The sequence below is a fragment of the Corythoichthys intestinalis genome, chromosome 15, assembly GCF_030265065.1.
Source record: "Corythoichthys intestinalis isolate RoL2023-P3 chromosome 15, ASM3026506v1, whole genome shotgun sequence".
Classification (NCBI taxonomy): domain Eukaryota; kingdom Metazoa; phylum Chordata; class Actinopteri; order Syngnathiformes; family Syngnathidae; genus Corythoichthys; species Corythoichthys intestinalis.
This window is the reverse complement of record NC_080409.1, coordinates 29123322-29150318: the sequence shown is the minus strand read 5'-3', so window position 1 is coordinate 29150318 and position 26997 is coordinate 29123322. Positions and strand designations below refer to the sequence as shown.

Below are 26997 nucleotides of genomic sequence, written 5' to 3'. Positions count from 1 at the left end.
GGCTGGTAACTGGCCAACAAACGTTCATGTAAATTATAGACTTGAGCAATTTTTTCTACGACCCACAGTATTTCTTCTTGTGTGTTCAATACTACAGCGATTACACTCTAATTAGGGCTTTAACGTGTGCTAGCTTCATTTCTTTGTCATTATCATTTTTGGGCCAAATAAATTACCTCAATCTAGCACTGCTACCTAAATTTGTGCTGAAAACTTTTAACGAACAAATGATGGTGACATTTGCTAATAGTTTTGCTCTTTTCGATGCAGGAGGATGACCTACACTACAAGAAAGGGAGAGGAAAGAAGGCTAAAAAGTCTAGTTTTGGCTGTGGGTTTGACCGCCGTTCAACCTCAAAGATGAGCAAACTGAAGGTGAGAAAATTCCAGTCAAATTCCCAGGGTTACTAAAGCGCACCAGTCGTCCCAAAACAGCAATGGTGGTGATTCCACAGGAAGCCTATAGCCCAGAGTCTGGGATGATAGTAAAAACGGCCAAAGATGGTGGTGCAGAAGGCCTTGTCTATGCCGGAGGAGGTAAAGAGGGTATCTTCATAAAAGAAGTAGTACCAGAGTCACCTGCCTCTAAAAGTCTACAGCTGAAAGAAGGTATGCATAGCAACTCTCTCAGGAAAATTAGCCTACCCGTATGGTTCTAAAATGTTCTACTCCCTGAATTCAGGTGATCAGCTGCTGAGCGCCACCGTGTATTTTGACAATGTTTCATATCAGGACGCCATTCAGATCCTGGAGCACGCTCAGGCTTACAAAGTGAAGCTCTGCCTAAAACGCAAACCCAACACCACAGAGACAGAGCCCCTCGCTGAATCAGACATCATTCCTGTAACTACTTTAAAGTTACACTATATTATATATTACATGACTTTTTTAGGTTTCTTTTTGTACTGAGGCAAAACTAACATTTTTATTCCCACCCAGGAGGATGAAACCTTCACTCCAGAGATGCGAGAACATGGGAAATCCAAGAGACGAGGTGATGCACGCATTTCTTGGCCCAAGTTTCCCTCCTTAGGGAGAGGAAAGAAGTCCCGTTTTGCGAGGTCTCACAGTTCCTCAGAGGCTGATGAGCAGAGGAAGTTAGAGCTGAGTCCTCCCACGAGCGACACAGAGTCTCCGATAAAGACTCAGGATGCTCTTAAAGGCAAGAAACGCCATAAGATGAAGCTGCCATCTCTGACAAAGAGAGGCCGCATTAGTTCATCTGAAGATCAGGACACGGACGCACCGACAACAGGCACACAAGAAGCCGCAGAACTGCTATCACCCGAAGGCCTACAAAGCCCTGTAGGGGGAAGGCCTGACGTGCACAGTATAGAGGAAATGACGGTGGAAGAAGGTTTTGACTCAAGAGTGACCAAACCTTTAGCCATTCAACACAAGGTGGAGCTGATTGCTATTGACAGCGCTTTGAAAACAACTGATCTAACAGTAGCTCTGACAGGTAAAGAAAGTCCTACGGGACCACTGTCTCCAGATGGTAAGAAGAAAAAGAAAGAAAGGTCTGAATTAAAAATGAAAATGTTAGGTAAGGATAAATCACAAAAGAAAGAGGCAAAAGCAAAATCACCTAAAAGATTAAAAACACTTGGTGCAAGTTTAGAAATAGCCGATCAAATTATTGTGAAAGGTGATCAGCCTGAGCACGCAACTCAGATTGAACAGAAATCTCCACTAAAAGGCAAAGCTAAAAAAAGAACACTCCTGCCCAAGCGCGAAGACATTGAAATTCCTGGTATGGAGGATGCGTCTGTAAGGACCAAAGTCAAAGGACACCATGATGAACTCCAAGAAACAGTTCAACTCTCAATTGATGTGGACAGCGTGAAAGAGGCTGTTTCAAAATTGCCTGGATATAAACTACCTAAGGTCGATATGTGTGGCGTACCTATTCCTGAAGAAATCACTGTGATAGATGCCAACGCCCAAAGAATATCAGTAAAAACACCCACTAAAGTCGTTGACAGCAGAACAAAACAGCAGGCACCCATCAGTAAGGCAGAAGACACTTCCACTCCAGAATTATCCAAGACTTTATTCAAGCTACCAAAGGTCACGCCAGATGACTTAACTTCCGAGGAAGTTCTAACTGTAACCCGGTTGGACCAGACAACTCAAGAGACAACGCAGGAGGGTGAATATGACAAGAAATCAAAGACGACAAAGATAGTTTTGCCAAGCGTTGGATTCTCAAAATCAGACTTTAAAATCCCTGACATAGGAATGTATTTGCCAAAACCAAATATTCTGGGACCAAAAGATGACGAGATGAAAGGAGAACGAACTATATTCCTACAAGAAGCAGATGCCAAAATGCATGAAGCTGAAACATCTGCTGTGACAGTTACGAGTACCGGTGAACTTGAATACATTGATTCCGCTGAATCCCCCGTTGAAAAGGAACTTGATCGAAAAGCAAGTCCATTCCAAATGCCAAAATTTGAATTATCACTGCCAAAATTAATAGGTCCAGATATTGATTTAAGCTTGTCAAAAACTGATGGAAAAGCCAAATCACCTGATGCTCCTCAATTAGGTGCTTACAAGAATATTCCTGAAGAGAAGCAGGCAGTGGATATTGCTGCATCACCCACAGATCAGGAGGCAAAAGGACGGAGGTTTAAATTGCCGCAGTTTGACTTCACGGTGCCGGAAATCACTGGGCCACAACTCAATGTCAACTTTTTCAAAAAGGATACCGATGGGAAAAAGCTAGAGCAGGAATTTGTGGCCCAGCTCCCAGAAACTTCACAGGTGGATCTAAGACCTGGAAAGGCTGAACTTGATGGACAGGAAGGAGTAAAAACACCAAAAGTGGAAGAGCCTGATGATGAGTTCAAGTCAACAAAGAAAGATGTTAGAGTTAATCTGAAAGACACAACAATTGATATTAAAATTCCAGATACCCCCAAAATGGATGCAAAGATTGACATAGAAAAACCTGAATTACAAATGCAAGCTTTGAAATTTGATGTCAAGCATAGAGAGAAATTCCAAAATCTACCAGTAAATGCCGGAGAAGTGAATATTGGGATTGCTGAGGCAAAATTTGAAGTACCTGAAATAGATACTGAGCCTTTGTATGCTGAAATTGAACATAAAGGAGGAAAGTTTAAAATGCCAAAATTTGGCATATCCATGCCAAAAGTTAAAGGACCAGAAATTGATTTCAATATAGCCAAAGCTGATGTCAAAATTCTTCATGAGGACAAAAAAGAGCTTTTGGTAGAAGGTGATATTAAAACTGCAAAGATTGATGTTGCCGCAAAGGCTACATCATCACCAACAAAACTTTGGAGGCCAACATTCAAACTACCAAAATTCGGGGTGGTTTCTCCAAGTATTTCTGTAGAAGTACCTGAAGGAGACAAAGATGTCAAAATTGATGGGAAAATTCCTGAGGAAGTTTTAGCAGTTAGCATTGAACCACCAAGCATTGACACAGATCAGCCATCAGTTGAGATGACGATGACTCAAGACGAACGTGACAAAAAAGGAAGCAAGTTTAAGTTACCCAGTCTTGGTTTTTCTGCGCCAGAGATCAAGGGACCAAGTATTGATTTAAGTATTCCAAAAAAATCTTCCAATGAATACAAAGGTGAAATTCACCTATCTGGACCTGAACTGAAAGAAACCACTGACACAGTGGAAATTAAATCCCCTCAAATTGAAATTGAAAAAGGGAATATTCAAGGATCACCATCAAAATTAAAACTACCATCAGTGAAATTTCCAAAATTCACATTGACAAGGCAAAGTAGCAAAGAATCTGAAGCTGAGATTGTTGGCCGTGATGATGACATTCCTGTTCCAGAAGGAAATTTAGAGGTCATTCAACCAAATGTTGAAATTCAACCATCAGCGGTTGATGTAAAAATAGATGTGCAGGACAGTAAGATCAAAATGCCCAAATTTGGCATTTCCTTGCCAAAAGTAAAAGGCCCTGTTATTGATCTAACCTTATCAGAGAAAGATGGCAAAATCAGACTACCAGAAGCCGAAGTTGAACTTCCTAATGTTGATATCAAACTCCTATCAGCTGAAGAGGAAATGGAAGCTCCTAAAATTGGAGTGCAACCAGGTAATGTTGAAGGAACGCCGTCAAAATTTAAACTACCAAAAGTGAAATTTCCCAAACTTTCTTTAACACAGCAAAGTAGCAAAGAGTCTGAAGTTGAGATTGGTCTTCCAGAAGGGAAAATTGAACTTACTTCACCTGAAGTAGAGTTTCAAAAACCAGAAGTAGATGTCAGTATAGATGGAAAGGAAAGTAAGTTAAAAATGCCTAAGTTTGGTATCTCAATGCCAAAAGTAAAAGGACCAGACATTGATATAAGTGTATCAAAGAAAGACAGAGAGATCAAACTACCATCAGCTAAAGTAGAAATTGAGGCACCAAAAATTGAAGCACAACCAGGCAGTCTTGAGGGATCTCCATCAAAAATTAAATTACCAAAAGTGAAATTTCCCAAATTCTCATTAACCAAGCAAAGTAGCAAAGAGTCTGAAGGAGAGATTGGTCCCCCTGATGTTTGTACTCCAGAAGGGAAAATGGAAATCACTTCACCTCAAATAGAGTTTCAACCACCAGAGGTGGATACCAGTATAGATGGTAAGGAGAATAAGATTAAACTACCGAAGTTTGGCATCTCCATTCCAAAAGTAAAAGGGCCAGACATTGACTTGAGCTTATCAAGGAAAGATGGTGAGATCCAACTCCCAGGAGCTGAAGTTGAGCTCCTAGATGTTGACATTAATCTACCATCTGCGAAAGTGGAAAGTAAAGCTCCTAAAATTGAAGCACAACTAGGTAGTGCTGAAGGATCACCATCAAAAATTAAACTACCAACAGTGACATTTCCCAAAATCTCATTCGCCAAGCAAAGTAGCCAAGAATCTGAGGTTGAGCTTGGTCTCCAAAATGTTGAAGTTTCTATTCCAGAAGGAAAAGTAGAAATCACTTCACCTGAAGTGGCGTTTAAACCATCAGAAGTTGATGACAGTATAGAAGGTCGGGAGAGGAAGTTTAAAATGCCAAAATTTGGCATCTCAATGCCAAAAATGAAAGGACCAGAAATAGATATAAGCTTATCAAAAAAGGAAGGAGATACTCGTCTCCCAGAAGCTGAAGTTGAACTCATGGATGTTGATATTAAACTTCCCTCTGCTAAAGTGGAAATTGAAACTACTAAAGTAGAGGCACAACCAGGCAGTGTTGATGGCTCGCCATCAAAATTCAAACTGCCAACATTTAAAGTTCCCAAATTAGGGGTGGCTTTACCACAGGTCAGTATGGAATTGGATAAAGATAACAAGATAGATGAAGCGGATGCGAAATCACCAGATTTAGAGGTTGACGCAGAACTCCCTGATGCTGACACAAATGTTGATATCAAAATGAAAAGGTCAAAATTCTCATTTCCCAAATTCTCATTAACAAAGCAAAGTAGTAAAGAATCAGGAGTTGAGATTGGTCTACCAGACATTGATGTTTCTACTTCAGAAGGTAAAGTGGAAATCACTTCACCAAAATTGGATTTTCAACCAGCAGAAGTTGATGTCAATATAGATGGGAAGGAGAGTAAGTTTAAAATGCCAAAGTTTGGCATCTCCATGCCAAAGGTAAAAGGGCCGGATATTGATTTAAGCTTATCAAAGAAAGATGGAGATTTCAAGCTTCCAGAAGCAGAAGTTGATCTCCCAGATGTTGAGATGAAATTACCATCAGCTAAAGTAGAAATTGAAGCTCCTAAAATTGAAGCACAACAAGGCAGTGTTGAAGGATCTCCGTCAAAATTCAAACTACCCACAATTTCATTTCCCAAATTCTCATTAACTAAGCAAAGTAGCAAAGAAGCAGAAGTTGAGTTTGGTCTTCCAGAAGGAAAAATGGAAATCACTTCACCTGAAGTGGAGTTTCAAACACCAGCAGTAGATGCTAGTATAGATGGGAAGGAAAGTAAGTTTAAAATGCCAAAGTTTGGGATCTCAATGCCAAAAGTAAAAGGGCCAGACATTGATATAAACCTTTCAAAGAAAGATGGAGAATTCAAACTTCCGGAAGCAGAAATTGAAGTCTCGGATGTTGAGATTAAACTACCATCAGCTGAAGTAGAAATTCAACCTCCGAAAATTGAAGCACAACCAGGCAATGTTGAAGAATCTCCGTCAAAATTTAAATTACCAACAATCTCATTTCCCAAATTTTCATTAAGTAAGCAAAGTAGCAAAGAGTCTGAAGTTGAGATTGGTCTGCCAAATGTTGATGTTTCTGTTCCAGAAGGAAAAGTGGGAATCACTGCACCTGGAGTGCAGATTGAAACGCCAGAAGTAGATGTAAATATTGATGGTAAAGAGAGCAAATTTAAGATGCCAAAGTTTGGTATCTCCATGCCTAAAGTAAAGGGGCCAGAAATTGATATAAGTTTATCAAAGAAAGATGGCGAGATCCAACTCCCAGATGCTGAAATTGAGCTGCCAGATGTTGATATTAACCTACCATCGGCTAAAGTGGAAATTGAAGCTCCCACAACTGAAGCACAACCAGGCAGTGTTGATGGCTCGCCATCAAAATTCAAACTGCCAACATTTAAAGTGCCAAAATTAGCTGTGGCTTTACCACAGGTCAGTGTGGAATTGGATAAAGATACCAAGATAGATGAAGCAGATGTGAAATCACCAGATTTAAAGGTTGACGCAGATCTTCTTGATGCTGACACAAATGTTGATATCAAAATGAAAAGGTCTAAATTCTCATTTCCCAAATTCTCATTAACAAAGCAAAGTAGTAAAGAACCAGAAGTTGAGATTGGTCTTCCAGAAGGGAAAATGGAAATCACTTCACCTGAAATAGAATTTCAACCACCAGAAGTTGATGTCAGTATAGATGGTAAGGACAGCAACTTTAAGATGCCGAAATTTGGCATCTCCATGCCAAAAGTAAAAAGCCCAGACATTGACATAAGCTTATCTAAGAAAGATGGAGCGATAAAACTCCCAGATGCTGAAGTTGATCTCCCCGATGTTGACATTAAATTACCATCAGCTAAAGTAGAAATCGAAGCCCCAAAAATTGAAGCACAACAAGGCAGTGTTGAAGGATCTCCGTCAAAATTTAAACTACCATCAATTTCATTTCCCAAATTCTCATTAACTAAGCAAAGTAGTAAAGAAGCAGAAGTTGAGATTGGTCTTCCAGAAGGGAAAATGGAAATCACTTCACCTGAAATAGAGTTTCAACCACCGGAAGTTGATGTCAGTATAGATGGTAAGGACAGCAAATTTAAGATGCCGAAATTTGGCATGTCCATGCCAAAAGTAAAAAGCCCAGACATTGACATAAGCTTATCTAAGAAAGATGGAGCGATAAAACTCCCAGATGCTGAAGTTGATCTCCCCGATGTTGACATGAAATTACCATCAGCTAAAGTAGAAATCGAAGCCCCAAAAATTGAAGCACAACAAGGCAGTGTTGAAGGATCTCCATCAAAATTTAAACTACCATCAATTTCATTTCCCAAATTCTCATTAACTAAGCAAAGTAGTAAAGAAGCAGAAGTTGAGATTGGTCTTCCAGAAGGGAAAATGGAAATCACTTCACCTGAAATAGAGTTTCAACCACCGGAAGTTGATGTCAGTATAGATGGTAAGGACAGCAAATTTAAGATGCCGAAATTTGGCATGTCCATGCCAAAAGTAAAAAGCCCAGACATTGACATAAGCTTATCTAAGAAAGATGGAGCGATAAAACTCCCAGATGCTGAAGTTGATCTCCCCGATGTTGACATGAAATTACCATCAGCTAAAGTAGAAATCGAAGCCCCAAAAATTGAAGCACAACAAGGCAGTGTTGAAGGATCTCCATCAAAATTTAAACTACCATCAATTTCATTTCCCAAATTCTCATTAACTAAGCAAAGTAGTAAAGAAGCAGAAGTTGAGATTGGTCTTCCAGAAGGGAAAATGGAAATCACTTCACCTGAAATAGAGTTTCAACCACTGGAAGTTGATGTCAGTATAGATGGTAAGGACAGCAAATTTAAGATGCCGAAATTTGGCATCTCCATACCAAAAGTAAAAAGCCCAGACATTGACATAAGCTTATCTAAGAAAGATGGAGCGATAAAACTCCCAGATGCTGAAGTTGATCTCCCCGATGTTGACATGAAATTACCATCAGCTGCAGTAGAAATCGAAGCCGCAAAAATTGAAGCACAACAAGGCAGTGTTGAAGGATCTCCGTCAAAATTTAAACTACCATCAATTTCATTTCACAAATTCTCATTAACTAAGCAAAGTAGTAAAGAAGCAGAAGTTGAGATTGGTCTTCCAGAAGGGAAAATGGAAATCACTTCACCTGAAATAGAATTTCAACCACCGGAAGTTGATGTCAGTATAGATGGTAAGGACAGCAAATTTAAGATGCCGAAATTTGGCATCTCCATGCCAAAAGTAAAAGGCCCAGACATTGACATAAGCTTATCTAAGAAAGATGGAGCGATAAAACTCCCAGAAGCTGAAGTTGATCTCCCCGATGTTGACATTAAATTACCATCAGCCAAAATTGAAATTGAAGCCCCCAAAACTGAAGCACAACAAGGCAGTGTTGAAGGATCTCCGTCAAAATGTAAACTACCATCCATTTCATTTCCCAAATTCTCATTAACTAAGCAAAGTAGTAAAGAAGCAGAAGTTGAGATTGGTATTCCAGAAGGGAAAATGGAAATCACTTCACCTGAAATAGAATTTCAGCCACCGGAAGTTGATGTCAGTATAGATGGTAAGGACAGCAAATTTAAGATGCCGAAATTTGGCATCTCCATGCCAAAAGTAAAAGGCCCAGACATTGACATAAGATTATCTAAGAAAGATGGAGCGATAAAACTTCCAGAAGCTGAAGTTGATCTCCCCGATGTTGACATTAAATTACCATCAGCCAAAGTTGAAATTGAAGCCCCCAAAATTGAAGAACAACAAGGCAGTGTTGAAGGATCTCCGTCAAAATTTAAACTACCATCAATTTCATTTCCCAAATTCTCATTAACTAAGCAAAGTAGCAAAGAAGCAGAAGTTGAGATTGGTCTTCCAGAAGGGAAAATGGAAATCACTTCACCTGAAATAGAATTTCAACCACCGGAAGTTGATGTCAGTATAGATGGTCAGGACAGCAAATTTAAGATGCCGAAATTTGGCATCTCCATGCCAAAAGTAAAAGGCCCGGACATTGACATAAGCTTATCTAAGAAAGATGGAGCGATAAAACTCCCAGAAGCTGAAGTTGATCTCCCCGATGTTGACATTAAATTACCATCAGCTAAAGTAGAAATTGAAGCCCCCAAAATTGAAGAACAACAAGGCAGTGTTGAAGGATCTCCGTCAAAATTTAAACTACCATCAATTTCATTTCCCAAATTCTCATTAACTAAGCAAAGTAGTAAAGAAGCAGATGTTGAGATTGGTCTTCCAGAAGGGAAAATGGACATCACTTCACCTGAAGTGGAGTTTCAAACACCAGCAGTAGATGTTACTATAGATGGTAAGGCGAGCAAATTTAGAATGCCGAAATTTGGGATCTCCATGTCAAAAGTAAAAGGCCCAGACATTGACATAAGCTTATCTAAGAAAGATGGAGCGATAAAACTCCCAGATGCTGAAGTTGATCTCCCCGATGTTGACATGAGATTACCATCAGCTAAAGTAGAAATCGAAGCCCCAAAAATTGAAGCACAACAAGGCAGTGTTGAAGGATCTCCGTCAAAATTTAAACTACCATCAATTTCATTTCCCAAATTCTCATTAACAAAGCAAAGTAGTAAAGAAGCAGAAGTTGAGATTGGTCTTCCAGAAGGGAAAATGGAAATCACTTCACCTGAAATAGAATTTCAAACACCGGAAGTTGATGTCAGTATAGATGGTAAGGACAGCAAATTTAAGATGCCGAAATTTGGCATCTCCATGCCAAAAGTAAAAGGCCCAGACATTGACATAAGCTTATCTAAGAAAGATGGAGCGATAGAACTCCCAGAAGCTGAAGTTGATCTCACCGATGTAGACATTGAATTACCATCAGCTAAAGTAGAAATTGAAGCTCCAAAAATTGGAGCACAACAAAGCAGTGTTGAAGGATCTCCGTCAAAATTTAAACTACCAACAATTTCATTTCCCAAATTCTCGTTAACTAAGCAAAGTAGCAAAGAAGCAGAAGTTGAGATTAGTCTTCCAGAAGGGAAAATGAAAATCACTTCACCTGAAGTAGAGTTTCAAACACCAGCAGTAGATGTTACTATAGATGGGAAGGAAAGTAAGTTGAAAATGCCAGGTTTTGACATTTCCATGCCAAAAGTAAAAGGGCCAGACATTGATATAAACCTATCAAAGAAAGATGGAGACTTCAAACTTCCTGAGGCAGAAGTTGAAGTCCCAGATGTTGAAATGAAACTACCATCAGCTGAAGTAGAAATTCAACCTCCGAAAATTGAAGCACAACGTGTCAATATTGAAGGATCTCCGTCAAAATTTAAATTACCAACAATCTCATTTCCCAAATTTTCATTAAGTAAGCAAAGTAGCAAAGAGTCTGAAGTTGAGATTGGCCTGCCAAATGTTGATGTTTGTGTTCCAGAAGGAAAAGTGGGAATCACTGTAGCTGGAGTGGAGATTGAAACACCAGGCGTAGATGTAAATATTGATAGTAAGGAGAGCAAATTTAAGATGCCAAAGTTTGGTATCTCCATGCCAAAGGTAAAAGGGCCAGAAATTGATATAAGTTTATCAAAGAAAGATGGCGAGATCCAACTCCCAGACGCTGAAATTGAGCTCCCAGATGTTAATATTAACCTACCATCAGCTAAAGTGGAAATTGAAGCTCCCAAAATAGAGGAAAAACCAGGCAGTGTTGATGGCTCACCATCAAAATTCAAAATGCCAACATTTAAAGTGCCAAAATTAGCTGTGGCTTTACCACAGGTCAGTGTGGAATTGGATAAAGATACCAAGATAGATGAAGCAGATGTGAAATCACCAGATATAAAGATTGACGCAGATCTTCCTGATGCTGACACAAATGTTGATTTTAAATTAAAAAGGTCTAAATTCTCATTTCCCAAATTCTCATTAACAAAGCAAAGTAGTAAAGAATCAGAAGTTGAGATTGGTCTACCAGACGTTGATGTTTCTATTCCAGAAGGGAAAATGGAAATTACATCACCAAAAATGGATTTACAACCACCAGACATTGATGTCAACATAGATGGAAAGGAAAGTAAATTTAAAATGCCAAAGTTTGGCATATCCATGCCAAAGGTAAGAGGGCCAGACATTGATATAAGCCTATCAAAGAAAGATGGAGAATTCAAGCTTCCAGAAGCAGAAGTTGAACTTACGGGTGTTGAAATGAAACTACCATCAGCTAAAGTAGAAATTGAAACTCCAAAAATTGAAGCACAACAAAGCAGTGTTGAAGGATCTCCATCAAAATTTAAACTCCCCACAATTTCATTTCCCAAACTGTCATTGACTAAGCAAAGTAGCAAAGAAACAGATGTTGACATTGATCTTCCAGAAGGGAAAATGGAAATCACTTCACCAAAAATGGATTTTCATCCAGCAGAAGTTGATGTCAGTATAGATGGAAAGGAAAGTAAGTTTAAAATGCCAAGGTTTGGCATATCCATGCCAAAAGTAAAAGGGCCAGACATTGATATAAGCTTATCAAAGAAGGATGGAGAATTCAAGCTTCCAGAAGCTGAAGCCGATCTTCCAGATGTTGACATTAAGATACCATCAGCTAAAGTGGAAATTGAAGCTCCAAAAATTGAAGCACAACCAGGAAGTGTTGAAGGATCTCCGTCAAAATTTAAACTACCATCAATTTCATTTCCCAAATTCTCATTAACTAAGCAAAGTAGCAAAGAAGCAGAAGTTGAGATTGGTCTTCCAGAAGGGAAAATGGAAATCACTTCACCTGAAATAGAATTTCAACCACCAGAAGTTAATGTCAGTATAGATGGTAAGGAGAGCAAATTTAAGATGCCGAAATTTGGCATCTCCATGCCAAAAGTAAAAGGCCCAGACATTGATATAAGCTTATCTAAGAAAGATGAAGCGATAAAACTCCCAGAAGCTGAAGTTGATCTCCCCAATGTTGACATTAAATTACCATCAGCTGAGGTGGAAATTGAAGCTTCAAAAATTGAAGCTGGATCGCCATCTAAATACAAGTTGCCAACAATAAGAATGCCAAAATTAGGGGTGTCTTTACCACAGGTCAATGTGGAATTGGATAAAGACATCAATGTAGATGAACGAGACGTGAAATCGCCAGGATTAAAGATTGAAGCAGAACCTCCTAATGCTGATACAAATGTTGATGTTAAAATGAAAAGGTCGAGATTCTCATTTCCAAAATTCTCATTAACCAAGCAAAAAGGCAAAGAGTCACAAGTTGAAATTGGTATCCAAGATGTTGACATTTCTGCTACAGAAGGGAAAATGGAAATCACTTCATCTGAAGTACAGTTTCAATCACCAGAATTTGATGTCAGTTTGGATGGTAAGGAGGGTGAATTTAAAATGCCAAAGTTTGGCATTTCTATGCCACAAATGAAAGGACCTGACATTAACATCAACTTATCAAATAGGGATAGAGAAATCAGTCTTCCAGAAGCTGAGGTTGAACTACCAGATGTTAACATTAAACTACCATCAGCTAAAGTGGAAATTGAAGCTCCTAAAATTGAAGCGCAACCAAGAAGTGTTGAAGGATCGCCATCAAAATTTAAACTGCCGACAATCTCATTTCCCAAATTTTCATTAAGTAAGCAAAGTAGCAAAGAGTCTGAAGTTCAGATTGGTCTACCAGATGTTGATGTGTCTATTCCAGAAGGAAAAGTGGGAATCACAGGACCTGAAGTGGAGTTTGAAACACGAGAAGTAGATATAAATATTGATGGTAAGGAGAGCAAATTTCAGATGTCAAAGTTTGATATCTCCATGCCAAAAATGAAAGGTCCCGATATTGACATAAACTTATCAAAGAAAGATGGTGAGATCAGACTTCCAGAAGCTGGAGTCGATCTTCCTGATGTTGACATTAAACTACCATCAGCTCAGGTGGAAACTGAAGGCGCAAGCATTGAAGCTAAACCTCAAAGTGTTGAAGGGTCGCCATCAAAATTCAAACTGCCAACATTCAAATTACCAAAATTAGGGGTGGCTTTGCCACAGGTCAGTGTGGAATCGGAGAAAGATATCAAGGTAGACGATGATGATCTAAAATCGCCAGAATTAAAGGTTGAAGCAGAACTTCCTGAAAATGACACAAATATTGATGTCAAAATGAAAAGGTCGAGATTCTCATTTCCCAAATTCTCCTTAACCAAGCAAAGTAACAAAGAATCTGAAGTTGAGATCGGTTTACCACATGTTGTTTCTATTCCAAAAACGAAAATGGAAATCACCTCACCTGAACTTGACCATCAAACACCAGAAGTTGATGTCAGTATGGACGGTCAGGAGAGCAAGTTTAAGATGCCACAGTTTGGCATCTCCATGCCAAAAATGAAAGGTCCTGATATTGACATAAACTTATCAAAGAAAGATGGCAAGTTTAAACTCCCAGAAACTAAAGTTGACCTCCCGGATGTTGACATGAAACTATCTTCAGCTAATGTGGAAATTGAAGCTCCGAAAGTTGAAGCAAAATCGGGCAGTGTTGAAGGGTCGCCATCAAAATTCAAACTACCAACAATCTCATTTCCCAAATTTTCACTACCCAAGCAAAGTAGCAAAGAGTCTGAAATTGAGATTGGTCTCCCAGATGTTGATATTTCTATTCCAGATGTTGATGTTTCTATTCCAAAAGGTAACGTTGTAATCACCTCACCTGAGGTAGATTTTCAAACACCAGAAGTTGATATAAATATTGATGGTAAGGAGAGCAAATTCAAGATGCCAAAGTTTGGTATCTCCATGCCAAAGGTAAAAGGGCCAGACGTTGACATAAGCTTATCAAAGAAAGACAGCGAGATCCAACTCCCAGAAGCTGAAGTCGAACTCCCAGATGTTGACATTAAGCTACCATCAGCTAAAGTGGAAATTGAAGCTCCCTCAACTGAAGCACAACCAGGCAGTGTTGATGGGTCGCCATCAAAATTCAAACTGCCAACATTCAAATTGCCAAAACTAGGGGTGGCTTTACCACAGGTCAGTGTGGAACTGGAGAAAGACGTCAAAGGAGAACATGCAGACTTAAAATCACCAGAGTTACTGGTTGAAACTAACGTTCCTGATTTTGACACAAATGTTGATGTCAAGATGAAAAGGTCTAAATTCTCATTTCCAAAATTTTCCTTAACTAAGCAAAGTAGCAAAGAATCTGAAGTTGAGATTGGTATACCAGACGTTGATGTTTCTGTTCCCGAAGGGAACGTGGAAATCAGTTCGCCTCAAGTGGAGTTTCAGCCACCAGAAGGTGATGTCAGGATAGATGGTCAGGAGAGCAAATTTAAAATGCCAAAGTTTGGCCTCCCCATGCCAAAAGTAAAAGGGCCAGAGATTGATATAAGCTTATCGAAGACAGATGGTGAGATTAAACTGCCAGAAACTAAAGTTGAGCTCCCGGATGTTGACATTAAACTACCTTCAGCTAATGTGGAAATTGAAACTCCAAAAATTGAAGCAAAATCAGGCAGGGTTGATGGGTCACCATCAAAATTCAAACTACCAACAATCTCATTTCCTAAATTTTCATTAACAAAGCAAAGTATCAAAGATGCAGATGTTGAGGTTGGTCTTCCAGAAGGGAAACTGGAAATCACTTCTCGTGAAGTGGCATTTAAAACACCAGAAGTTGATGTCAATATAGATGGTCAGGAGAGTGAATTCAAAATGCCAAAGTTAGGCATCTCTGGGCAAAAAGTAAAAACACCAGACATTGATATAAACTTATCAAAGAAAGATGGAGGGATCACACTTCCAGAAGATGAAATGAATGTCCCTGATGTTGGTATTAAACTACCATCAGCTCAGGTGGAAATTGAAGGTGCAAGCATCGAAGCTAAACCTGGTAGTGTTGAAGGATCGCCATCTAAATTCAAACTACCAACAATTAAACTGCCAAAATTAGGGGTGGCTTTACCTCAGGTCAATGTGGAATTGGACAAAGACATCAAGGTTGACGACGCAGACCTAAAATTGCCAGAATTAAAGGTTGAAGCAGATCTTCCTGACACTGACACAAATATTGAGGTCAAAATGAAAAGGTCTCGATTCTCATTTCCCAAATTTTCACTAACCAAGCAAAGTAGCAAAGTATCTGAAGTTGACATTGGTCTTTCAGAAGGAAAAACAGAAATGACTTCACCTGAAGTGGCATTTCAAACCCCAGAAGTTGATGTCAGTATAGATGCCCAGGAGAGCAAATTTAAAATGCCAAGGTTTGGTGTCTCCGTTGAAAAAATGACAGGACCTGACATTGATATAAGCTTATCAAAGAAAGACGGAGAGACCAAACTCCCAGAACCTCAAGTTGAACTCCAGGATGTTGATATCAAGCTACCATCAGCTAAAGTGGAAACGGAACCTCCTAAAATTGAAGTGGAACCAAAAAGTGCTAAAGGATCTCCATCAAAATACAAGCTGCCAACCATCTCATTTCCCAAATTTTCTTTAACCAAACAAAGTAGCAAAGAGACTGAAGTGGAATGTGGTATTCCAGATGTCAATGCTTCCATTCCAGAAGGAAAATTGGAAATCACCTCACCAGAAGTGGAGTTTCAAACGCCAGACGTAGATGTCAATATAGATGTTCAGGAGAGCAAATTCAAAATGCCAAAGTTTGGCATTTCCATGCCGAAAGTAAAAGGACCGGAAATTGATACAAACTTATCAAAGAAAGATGTTGAGATCAGACTTCCAGAAGCTGAAGTTGAACTCACAGATGTTGAAATTAAGCTACCATCGGCGCAAGTAGAAATAGAAGGTCATAAGATTGAAGCTCAACCAAGTAGTGTTGCGGGATCTCCATCCAAAATTAAACTGCCAACAGTAAAATTCCCTAAACTTGGAATTTCTAAACCAAAGTACAGTGTTGAAATACCCGATACAGACAACAAGATTGTAGACTCTGACGTGAAGTTTGGGGTACCGGAACAGGAAGGTACAGTAAAGGTTACAACACCAAACGTTGACATGGGAAACATATCTGTTGATTTTGAAAGTACTGAACTGGAAGGATCAGGAATCAAGTTTAAAATGCCGAAGTTTGGAGTCTCCTTGCCAAAAGTGAAAGGGTCAGTCACTGATGTCAGTTTATCAAAGACAGATAAAAGAATAGAAGATATCACACTCACAGAAGCTGAAGTTGAGCTCAAAGATGTTCCGTCTATGAAAGTAGAAACAGACACTCCTAAAATTGAAGGAAGTGTAACGACATCTCCTTCAAAATTCAAATTACCAACAGTGAAATTTCCCAAAATTTCACTATCTAAGCAAAGTACCAATGAGATTTCCCTTCCAAATGTTGATGTTTCTATTCCTGAAGCAAAAGTGGAAATCAGTCCACCTCAAGTCGAGTTTCAACCATCAGAAAAACACGATGAGCCTGAGAGTACGATTAAAATGCCAGAGGTTGACATATCACCTCCGAAAGTTAAAGGCCATGACAATACAGCCTTATCAAAGAGAGTTGGCGAATTCACACTCCCAGATGTTGAAATGAAACAACCATCTGCTAATGTGGAACTAGAAGGAGCTAAAATTGAAACTCAGGCAGGATCACCATCAAAATTCAAATTACCATCTTTCAAATTGCCTAAATTTGGAGGTTCTCCATCAAAGATTCACGCTGACGTGGCTAATATAGACCAAGACATTGAAACTGATGGCATTAAGCTGGAGATACCTGACGATGAACCAAAGCTGGTTGCTCCAACAGCCAGCACTGAACCTGAAGGAGTGTCTTTGAAAGTGACTAGAGAAGGTGGAATTGAAGGACCAGGAATCAAACTATTACCAGATGTTGACGCTAAGATCAAACTGCCAGACATTGAACACCTGAATAGCATTTCAGGCCTGGAATTACCAAAGGCTGAGGCCGAAGTCAAGCTGAGCAAAGGCCCAGAGAATAATGTTGTGAGTCCCGTCTCTCCAAGCAAATTCAAACTGCCATCCTTCAAAATGCCAAGGCTGACCTTATCACCCCAAAAACCAGAAGGCCAAAGTGTGTCACTTGACACAGAACATAAAGTCAGTCAACTAGAGATGAAAGCTGAACTGAATGGAGATGCTCAATCACCACAAGCCACTCTCACATCAACTAGTGTTGTCTTAAGAAACCTTGAAGCTGATTTGGATGTGGCAAAAATTGAACGAGTAGAAGAACATTCAGATGCCGCCAAGGAAGTAAAAGACACAAACGACAAACAAACTAAGCAAAAAGCTACCAAAAGTCCTGAACGGACGGGATGGTTTAGGTTTCCAACATTTGGACTCTCCTCACCTGTAGAATCTGCTAAAACCCCTCCAGGAGTTGATCAGAAGGATCAAATGAGCCCAACAAGAGAACGTGAGGAGGACATGAGCCCAACAAGTTCAGTGCAGTCATCAGACGTCTTTGCTGACATCAGTTCAACAGTCACAAGCGAGTATGTTAGCTTGCCCTCATCTTCTCCGACCAAGGTGATGGTCAAATATTCCGATCAGAACTTACCTCCAGATCTCAGTGAAACGAATGTCGTGATGTCTACTGCCAGATCGGAGCTTATCACTGTCGAGCCAAATTTACCCGAGAAGATTACCCTCCTATCGACTGAGGTCTCATCTTCCTCTGAGGAAACTCTCAGACTGGCGTCGGGGAAAATCCATGTCTTTACGTCTAAGCAAGCAGGCCCTGAATCACATCACACTAAACTTCTGTCCACAGTCCAGTCGACCGGTGAGGCTAGCCAAATGTCGTCATCGTGGAAAGTTGAGAGTTCTCAGAGTAGTGTGAGAACTGTCTCGCAGAAACGGATTGTCCGCGAAACATCACGCGAAAGCACGGAGACATTCGTAATTACCAAACAGATAACCAAAACCTTCGACCCGGCCGAGTTCTTCTCTGAGAACGAGACGGCTTCGTCTATACAGAGGCTCCGAGAATCTGTTCACTCTGAAAAAATGAAATTTTTCGATGGTGCTGAAAAGTGAGGTGCTAGCAAAATTAACTTCAAAACTCAAAAATTAGAAGCATTGTCTGTGTTTTAGTCGACATTAGGTATTAACTCATTTACTGCCACTGACAGCAACAATCCAATCCGTTTTGGCAATAATCAAACAATATTCAACTATATATTGAATTTCGGGCTGATTATGTTTCAGTGCAATTGACGGCAATAGAAGTCCAATCTATTTGTACTCAGAGGGACCAGCATCGATCAAACGATTAATGCCAGCCCCTCTGAGTCAAAATAGATTGGACGGCTATCGCTATCAATACAAACTAATGCGAGCGATTGAGTTCATTTCAGTTTTATAACGGGTAAAAAGCCAAAACTAATGTCAATGTAAAGAACAGCTTTTTTTAAAAGCGGATCTGGTTTGACTATCTCCATCAATGGTAGCCAATGAGTTAATTGAACCTCTAGCTGCATGTGGCTGAGTAAAGAGAGACAGACAAGCGTCGTTGGCAGAGGAAAGTGTTAATAAGCTACTGTACGTATTTAAGTGTCTTATGACTGGGCGTCCGAAAATATGCTTACAAGTGGATACAGAAAAAGTTTAATCGCAGCGTTTGTGCGCCAACAATCAGGCTTTAGCAAAATGAATGTTTACGATAGTGCAGTGTATGTCATGAAAAAAAACAACAACGTGTGTATATCTATTCGCTGAGGTATTCTTGTTGCTACAGTAAAGAAAGTTACGACCCAAAAAATATGTACGATTTTAACTATATTTTTGAGTAATATTTTTGCTTAAACCTCATTTGCTAAAGTACAAGGTATACTATATACTGTATGTATTAGCAGCACATTCTCAGCCAGTGTGAATAATAATAATAAAACTGTCTATGTAAATAGCTTTTAATTACCAATGAACTATTCCATGTGCTTTAACTCCAAATGTTTGCAATATACACATAAATAAAATACATATTACAACAAGTCAAAGCATGTTTGAAGAGTATAATGTCTTACCCCACGACACATTGATGATGCAAGGTCAGAGTTCTAGGTGAGTTCTTCTACATCAAACTCATTCATACGTGCCTTTGAAAAGAAAAATTGCATACATCACATAAGTACATAAAATAAAGCGGATAAAATTACTTTTTAAAGATGGTTATGATACAAATAGTTGTGAGCATAGAGTTCATGACCAACTAACAAGTGTGTAATAAAAACAAAAACATTTAATTAATAATATTGTTTTATTATTCATTCATCCTCATGAGGGTCACAGGGAAGCTTGAGCCTATCAGTTAACTATGGGCAGTAGGGAGCGTACACCCTGAATCAGTTGCTAGCCAATCACAGGGCGTGAGGAGACAAACAGCCATTCACGCACACACTCATACCCAGGGACAATTTGGAGTGTTCAATCAGGCTACCATGCGTGTTTTTGGGATGTGAGAGGAAACCAAAGTACCTGAAGACAACTTCAAGAGGGTTGCAGGGGTGCTGGAGCCTATCCCAGCTAGCTAATAGAGGTAGGCAGGGTACACCCTGAATCGGTTGCCAGCCAATCGCAGGGCGCAAGGAGACAAACTGCCATTCACCCACACACTCACACCTAGAGACAATTTGGAGTGTTCAAAGAGCCTAACATGCATGTTTTTGCGATGTGGCAGGAAACCAGTGTAAAGGTGCAACAATTGATCGATTAATCGACAACTAATCCATTAGCAAATTAATTGATTTTGATGACCAGTTAATCATTTAGGACCTTCTTCATCTTGAACATGTCTAAATTGGTGAAATATATAACATATATATTAGGGCCGAACGATATTAGAAAAAACTTATAATGCGACTTTTTGGGGTTTACAATATTAGAGGTAGAATTTTCACCAGATGACTTGAATGGCTCTGTTTGGGAAGACTTAGGTTGACTCACCATGTTTTTGTATTAGTGTATTAGTGTATTGCATTCAGGATTTTATTAGATCATTTTTCCTGAGTTTCCCCCTTGTTTTTCTCATTTATCCTTGTATTCTTATTTTTTTTCTTTATACAATTCATCATATTATTTATTTTACAGGCATGAAAATGGGTCAGGGGTTAAAAAGGTGAGAAGGGTTTGGAGGAAATATGTTCCCGTACACTGTACAACTAGGGTTGTCCCAAACGACTAATTTTCTCCCGATTAGTCAGGCGACTATTTTTACAATTAGTCGACTAATCTAATAAACCCCCACTTATTAATTCACAAAATATTTGGAACACTTAAATTCTTTATTAAAGTACAAATAAACACGTAAATAACAACAATAAATCACAAATAAAACAATGAGGTCGAATGCTAATAGCATTAACTAGTGCAAAAGAATGGAATGTAAACAGATTCAGAACACTGAGTTCGCCTTTCCAACATGTTTTAAAACAATTCTTACAAAAAATATCTAGCATTAATATTATAGTATACTACTATATACATAATAGTATTATAATCATTGGCAATCTGATTTTTCAAGAAGGGTGTCTTTTAAAGCTATTCTTAGTGTAGAATCTGAATTCTGAAGTGAATGTGGGAATAACTCCAGAAATCGTTACTTATATGACAAACATGACATGTTTTCATTTTGAAATGTTCACCGGAAGTACGTTCGTTATACCGCTAACAATAAGCTTTACACTACGCAAAAAAAAAGAAGCTGTTTTTGTCATTGCATGTGGTGTCAGTAATCAATTTTTTTCATTTGCAAATGCTGTTAATCAGTGATGTTTCATGTTTGAAGTGTCACCTTTAAACTACAAGTTTGCGTTTTGGAGAAGACTGCCAATGTTTTATAGCAGGCTAAAGTAGGTTGCCTTTTTCTCCCCATTAGCCTCAATGTAGCAATGCTAACGTTTTCAGTGTTTAATATAGATGTGGGTCTTTATTTTGTATGTCTGAACTTTAATTCTACGGCGTGTTGATGACCAATAAACATCTGTCAAAGGAACTGGAGTCCCATATGCCATCAACACGCACGTGTACACGCACGCACAGATGTATGCACGCATGCACGCGACGATAAAATTAAGCTGTGAAAATTACCGCCCTCATTTTTATTTACCGTGCGATAAATAGACTCATTGCATATCGCGACGGTCTTGGCAACTTCAATAAAACATGTAGTTAGTTAGTTATTTAGTTAGATGGATTTAATTGTCAGATTTTAATTGTCTCCTGTCGTCTTCCAAAATTACAACTGGGTGACGGCGCTTTCGGTGTCCATTCACGGCCGACGTGCAGCCAAGCTTGGCATTGAAGAGACAGGACACAAGTGTACCCTCCTTTGTTTCGTTGAAATAAGTCAATCTTTTGGCCACTCTGGTGCGTTTTTTTTGGCTTTGTGCCGACATAAAAAAAAAATCCACCATGCCAATACTCAAAGGATAAACAGATGTGTAACATACAATATATCATTCACTACCATCACAGGTATACGTCTAATATTCAAATATATTTGTGGTAGTGGCTATTAAAAGAAAAACTAAATTTTGATTTTAAACACCCATTAATGATGCTAAACGTCCAATCCATTTTAATTAGGAGGGGCTGGTAGCAAAGTGATCCTATAACTTGTGAATGCTATGAACAGACTAACAACAAAAAATGCTAAATTAATTACAAATTGAAAGGAAAAATAAATCTCAACTGTATGCCGCCCCACAGATTAAACTAATCATTTTTGAATACCAGAAAATAACTTAGGGAGTGAAAGACATGAAAATTTGTCAAAATGTTACATATTCAAGCTTACTAAAAATACATACAAAAGTTTCTTTTTGAAGCATTTGTTCTTCATTAAAAGTTTGCATTTTACCATCCAGCTCCAGTTCCTAATGAATAAAAATTGGTGTCCCAATAAAAATGTTCAAGGAGAAATTGACGGTTTCAATTCTGAATTTATACTCTAGAGGGAGACACAGCTCACTTTATAGGCTCCATATACATTCTTGGAGGCCCCTCAGATAAACAGGTCGCAACAAAAAGTGAGTTTCAAAGGATTTAAAGTAAATGCAATTTCGTTACCTACCTAGCTAGCTTAATTGGTAATAAATGATTAGCTATCGCCGAGGACAATTTACGGTCGACAAGTTAGATTGTAGTTGTGCTATCTTTTTGCTCGTGAACCGCGTCAAGTTTGTGATTTAAGAGAATGTTAATTTAACAAACCATTCAGCTACCAGCTAGTGTGCACAAATTAAAAAAAAAAAAAAAAAAAAAAAAAAAAAAGGTAAAAAGTCGAAAGCTACGAGCCTGTGAGTTTGAGCTCAGCCTCGCGCCTGTACTTGTGTTGCTTTCGGGTGCACCTCGTAAATCACCGTAGCTACCAAAGTGGGTTCACACGCGCACTCACCATTATTCGACCCAAATTGATTTTGGAGCCGTTTAAAGTGCAATGAAGAGGAAAATTTGAACGACAGACGACGCAGTGGATTCGTATACATCCAGCTAAGTATTAGGAATGGTAGTGTTCATATTTCCGACAGTCATTGATGCAATTGCGGCGCCACCAACTGCGCATGCTTGCAATACTTTGCTGGCCAACTTGACCGGGAGACTGCTGCCTGTCGCCCACAACGATCCGCATCTTCATCAGCACCCGCATCATCAGCAAGCAGAGGCAGCAGTGTGATGAAGAGCTTCCTACGCTAAGCCGTCAGACAGGTATAATGCTTTTAATTAAAAAAAAAAAAATGAAAAAAAAAAAAAAAAAAAAATCAGACTTTATACTGTCATTCTATTTTGCATTTTTGAAGAACTCATTCAGTGCCATTGACGGTGATGGACGTCCAGTAATGTAGCTCTTTTTATCCTGATGCTGTGAATTTGAGTTGAAATGAGTTTGTCACTAGTATACGTCCAATCCATTTGCCACAGCAGCGAATGAATGAAAGTTCCCTTCCAGTTCAAATAGATTAGATGTCTATCACCATCCGTAACAGACAATGAGTTAAGAAAGTTGTCCAAATTTGCACGCGTGGGTAATTAAACTTTCCCATTAGAGATATTGGACATTTGACACATTGTGTGTTTATCTCATTGGCTCCCATTAATTTTAGATGTACCTGATCTGGTCTAAAAATGAGCTCTTTTTACATTGAGTAACTTGGGCAAATTACCACTGACAACACTCAAACTAAGGGTACATATCAACCACCTTCCTATTGTTCTAAATCCTATCATGTCATACTGTAAATCAGTTCATTCCCTGCCATTGACGGTATTAGACGTCAAATTTAATTTTACTGTCATGGCTAGCAGTGATCAAATGATGCCAGTTCTAATAGATTTAACATCCATCAGTGTCATTGGCAGTGAATTAGTTAAGTGTGGGTGTCTCTTTATAGACTGAACCACTGTACAGTTATCTCAATCTATTCATAGCGTCAGTAAGCATCTCAGCTACCTGTTGTGAAGAAGCTCAATTATTCATCATTCCGCACGCACACTGTGAACATTTATGGGCTGTGTGAACAAAAAGGGAACGGGAAATGACATTAAAATACCACAAAGCTGCTTGGTGTCTTTGGACAGGAAATATATTCAGACTTCCATTTAACTGTTGGCAAGAACATATTCACGTGAGGCTTTTTTTGTATGTAATAACCGCACCCACCCACTATTTTACAGTTGTTTTACCATTTTTTAAAGGCAAGGCAAGGCAAATTTATTTATATAGCGCAATTCAACACAAGCCAATGCAAAGTGCTTTACATCACATGAAGATCATAAAAATCACATTTAAAGCAATACAACGTAAAAACCAAGACAATCAAAATAGGAAATAAAATGATACATAAAAATCACATTTAATCACAAATAGAATAAAAATAAATAAATAAAAATAAAACAAAAATAAAAATAAAACAAAAACTACTACTAATAATAATAATTGAAATCAGCAATGGAGATAAGCACAAGAGGAATTGAAAGCAGGTAGATTGAAATATATAGCCAGTTATGGATATGCAGTGCTACACAAAAGCATTTTTAGCCCTGATTTAAAAGAGCTAACAGTTTGAGCATACTTCAGACGTTCAGGTAACTTGTTCCAGAGGTGAGGAGCATCATAACTAAAGGCTGCCTCACCCTGCTTGGTTCTTGTTCTTGGAACATGCAGGAGACCGGTTCCAGACAACCCTAGGGGTCTAGATGTCTCATAGGAATCTAACAAATCAAGCATGTATTTTGGTCCAAGGCCATTAAGTGTTTTGTAGACAAGCAGTAGTATTTTATAGTCTATCCTTTGACTCACTGGAAGCCAGTGTAGCGATTTCAAAACCGGTGTAATGTGGTCCAGCTTCCTTGTATTTGTGAGGACTCTGGCTGCAGCATTCTGTAATAGCTGCAGCTTCCTGACTGATGTTTAATCAAGACACGTAAATATACCACTGCAATAGTCCAATCTGCTGAAAATGAATGCATGCATAAGTTTTTCCATGTCTTGTTGAGTCAGAAGCCCCTTAATTCTGATTACATATTTTAGGTGGTAATAAGCAGATTTAGTGACTGACTTAAATGGCTATCAAATTTTAGGTCTGAGTCAATAATTACGCCAAGGTTTCTGACTTGATCTGTAGCTGTAAGTGACATTGTGCTAAGGTGCCTGCTTATCTTTGACCTTTCCTTTTTTGGCCCAAAAATGATCACTTCTGTCTTCTCCACATTTAACTGGAGAAAATTCTGGCACATCCATTCACTGATTTGATGAATGCATCTACTCAGAGAGACTAAGGGACTATAATCATGTGGGGACACAGAAATGTAAAAGAATTTAAAAGAATTTTTGTCCTCGAGTTTCCTCGTTCTTGTTCTTGTCTCAGGAAAGGATACTTTTTCACCGTAGCAGATTGTATTTGCATGCTATTGCGGGATTACTTTGATAAATTATTATATCCAATTATTTTAGCTCATAACTTTCAGTATATCCTGAAAATTAATTTTTGACACAAAAAAAAAAAAACGCCCATGCATTTCTAATGCATTTAAAGTGCGTCTGACACCAAAAAGCATTTTTATTTCATATTTCACGCGGTGTTTTATGCTCCTGAATGAAATGGACCGCTTGGATGTGTGTGGAAGCGATCGTTTTATATGTTTGATTTTTGAATCCCGCGCCATGAAAACGAGTGACTTCCGGCCTCAGTCTCGGGTTTAGGACAAATGCGAATGTGACGTCACCCGGGTCAGCGTCTCACAATACAGCATTGCTTTATAGCATGCAGATGGACTGCGGATACAGCTGATTTTGCGGATTAATTAGTTTATTTTTCGCATCACGCCAGCCAAACGGCTGCTGAAAATTGTTGCTGCATCAGAAAGAGGCGAGTGAGCCTTTTTGGGTTTCAAAAGGTTCCCATTCACCGCAGATATTGGCCAAAACACGCCCTACTACTGTGGGACCAGTGGACTTACGAGAAAGTGAGTAAACAAAGTATTTTGTATTATGTCAAATACTGGGATCATGGCACACATTTTAATACGGAGGTGGCTTGCATTTTGTGGCTGACATGGTCATTGTCCACCGAGAATGCCACTCGACCAACGACCGGCGGCTTGTTTGCACACACCCCTCTATACTCAGCTTATTGCCCTCTTCGTGTGCTCGATGTTCTGTCAAATTTTCAACCCCATCAGAAATTGCAACTTTTTGTTAAAAATGGCCGCGAATACAGCGATTACAAAGTAAACACTACAAACTTTCTTTAAATAAAGGACTATTTACTTACGTTTGTTCATGGACGGACATGTAGAAAAGTTCTCCTCAGACACATCCTGCCATGTTACCTGCACAACAACTGCACGCCGCTCTCGTATGACTCTCTCACTGTTTACGTCTTCGCCGTGTAGTAAAGCATTATTTTACGCAATATTCATGTTGACCATGTGGCAGCTACGCGCTCCTCCGACGTCGGCCGGTTTGTCCGGCAGTCATTGTCGAATTGCTTTTCCGCAAACGAGCCCTCTGCCCGCAGCAGGGGAATGACGAGCTGTAACTTGTTTGCAGGCGGGTTGCCGATCGGCGAAGACAATCTAGAACCCCGCCGCCGTGTGATATGTTCAGAGCTAGTTTTCTGTGATTTTTCGTTTCGAAAAGCGAAAATAAGACTGAGATGTCACTCGGTTCAGGTTAGCATGTCGGCGAGCTGTCACGCCTCTTGGTTTGTTTACATTCTCCGACGCCGGGGCAGGGAAATGATAAAAGCCGGACTAACTACGGTGGTATAAAATATCGTTCGGGAAGTGCGACAGTGAAGGTGAAGTCGACAGTTTTGACCATAATGGAGTAATTTTGCCATGTCGTACTGAATAAATGCATTTTTAATATTTCATATTCCATTTAGCAAAAGATTTATTTGTCGTGACCATACCATTTATTTAGCAATTGGGGAAAAATACTTGGATTAAAAGAATATCCTGTAAAAATATTGAAGTAGAGAGATTGAAACAATGTCAATGCTCTCCTCGTCACATTTTCCTCGTTCTGAATAATTCCCACCATATGGGCTGGATTTTAAATCAGATAAAACCATGGCCCTGCCGACGTCATCCTCCTGTTGGGGACGCTAGAGCCCTATAATGGTAGACGTGGCTAAACGGCGGATTAAAAGACTAATTTCTCGTCATCTGCGCTTTGCCAAATTGTTGTATATGGTCGAATTGTCTAAAAATATGTTATTACTATTACTTTTTCATAAGATTAACATGATTTCCATCTTTTACATATGACATTACTGTATTCATATTTTAACATATTTCAACAAAAAGAGACACTTTTAATTTGGTTGC

The 26997-nt window shown here is 39.1% G+C and overlaps 1 protein-coding gene across 1 annotated transcript in view; it reads left to right on the top strand.

Annotated features, from left to right (window-relative positions):
* LOC130931125 (neuroblast differentiation-associated protein AHNAK-like) overlaps window positions 1-21082 on the top strand; it is a 36098-nt gene extending 15016 nt beyond the window's left edge. Inside the window, exons 4-7 of the mRNA XM_057859641.1 lie at window positions 271-375; window positions 456-609; window positions 683-843; window positions 940-21082. Of these exons, the coding sequence (XP_057715624.1) occupies window positions 271-375; window positions 456-609; window positions 683-843; window positions 940-18204 (17685 nt within the window). The 3' untranslated portion in view covers window positions 18205-21082. The remainder of the gene's footprint in view (window positions 1-270; window positions 376-455; window positions 610-682; window positions 844-939) is intronic.
* The last annotated feature ends 5915 nt before the right edge of the window (window positions 21083-26997 follow it).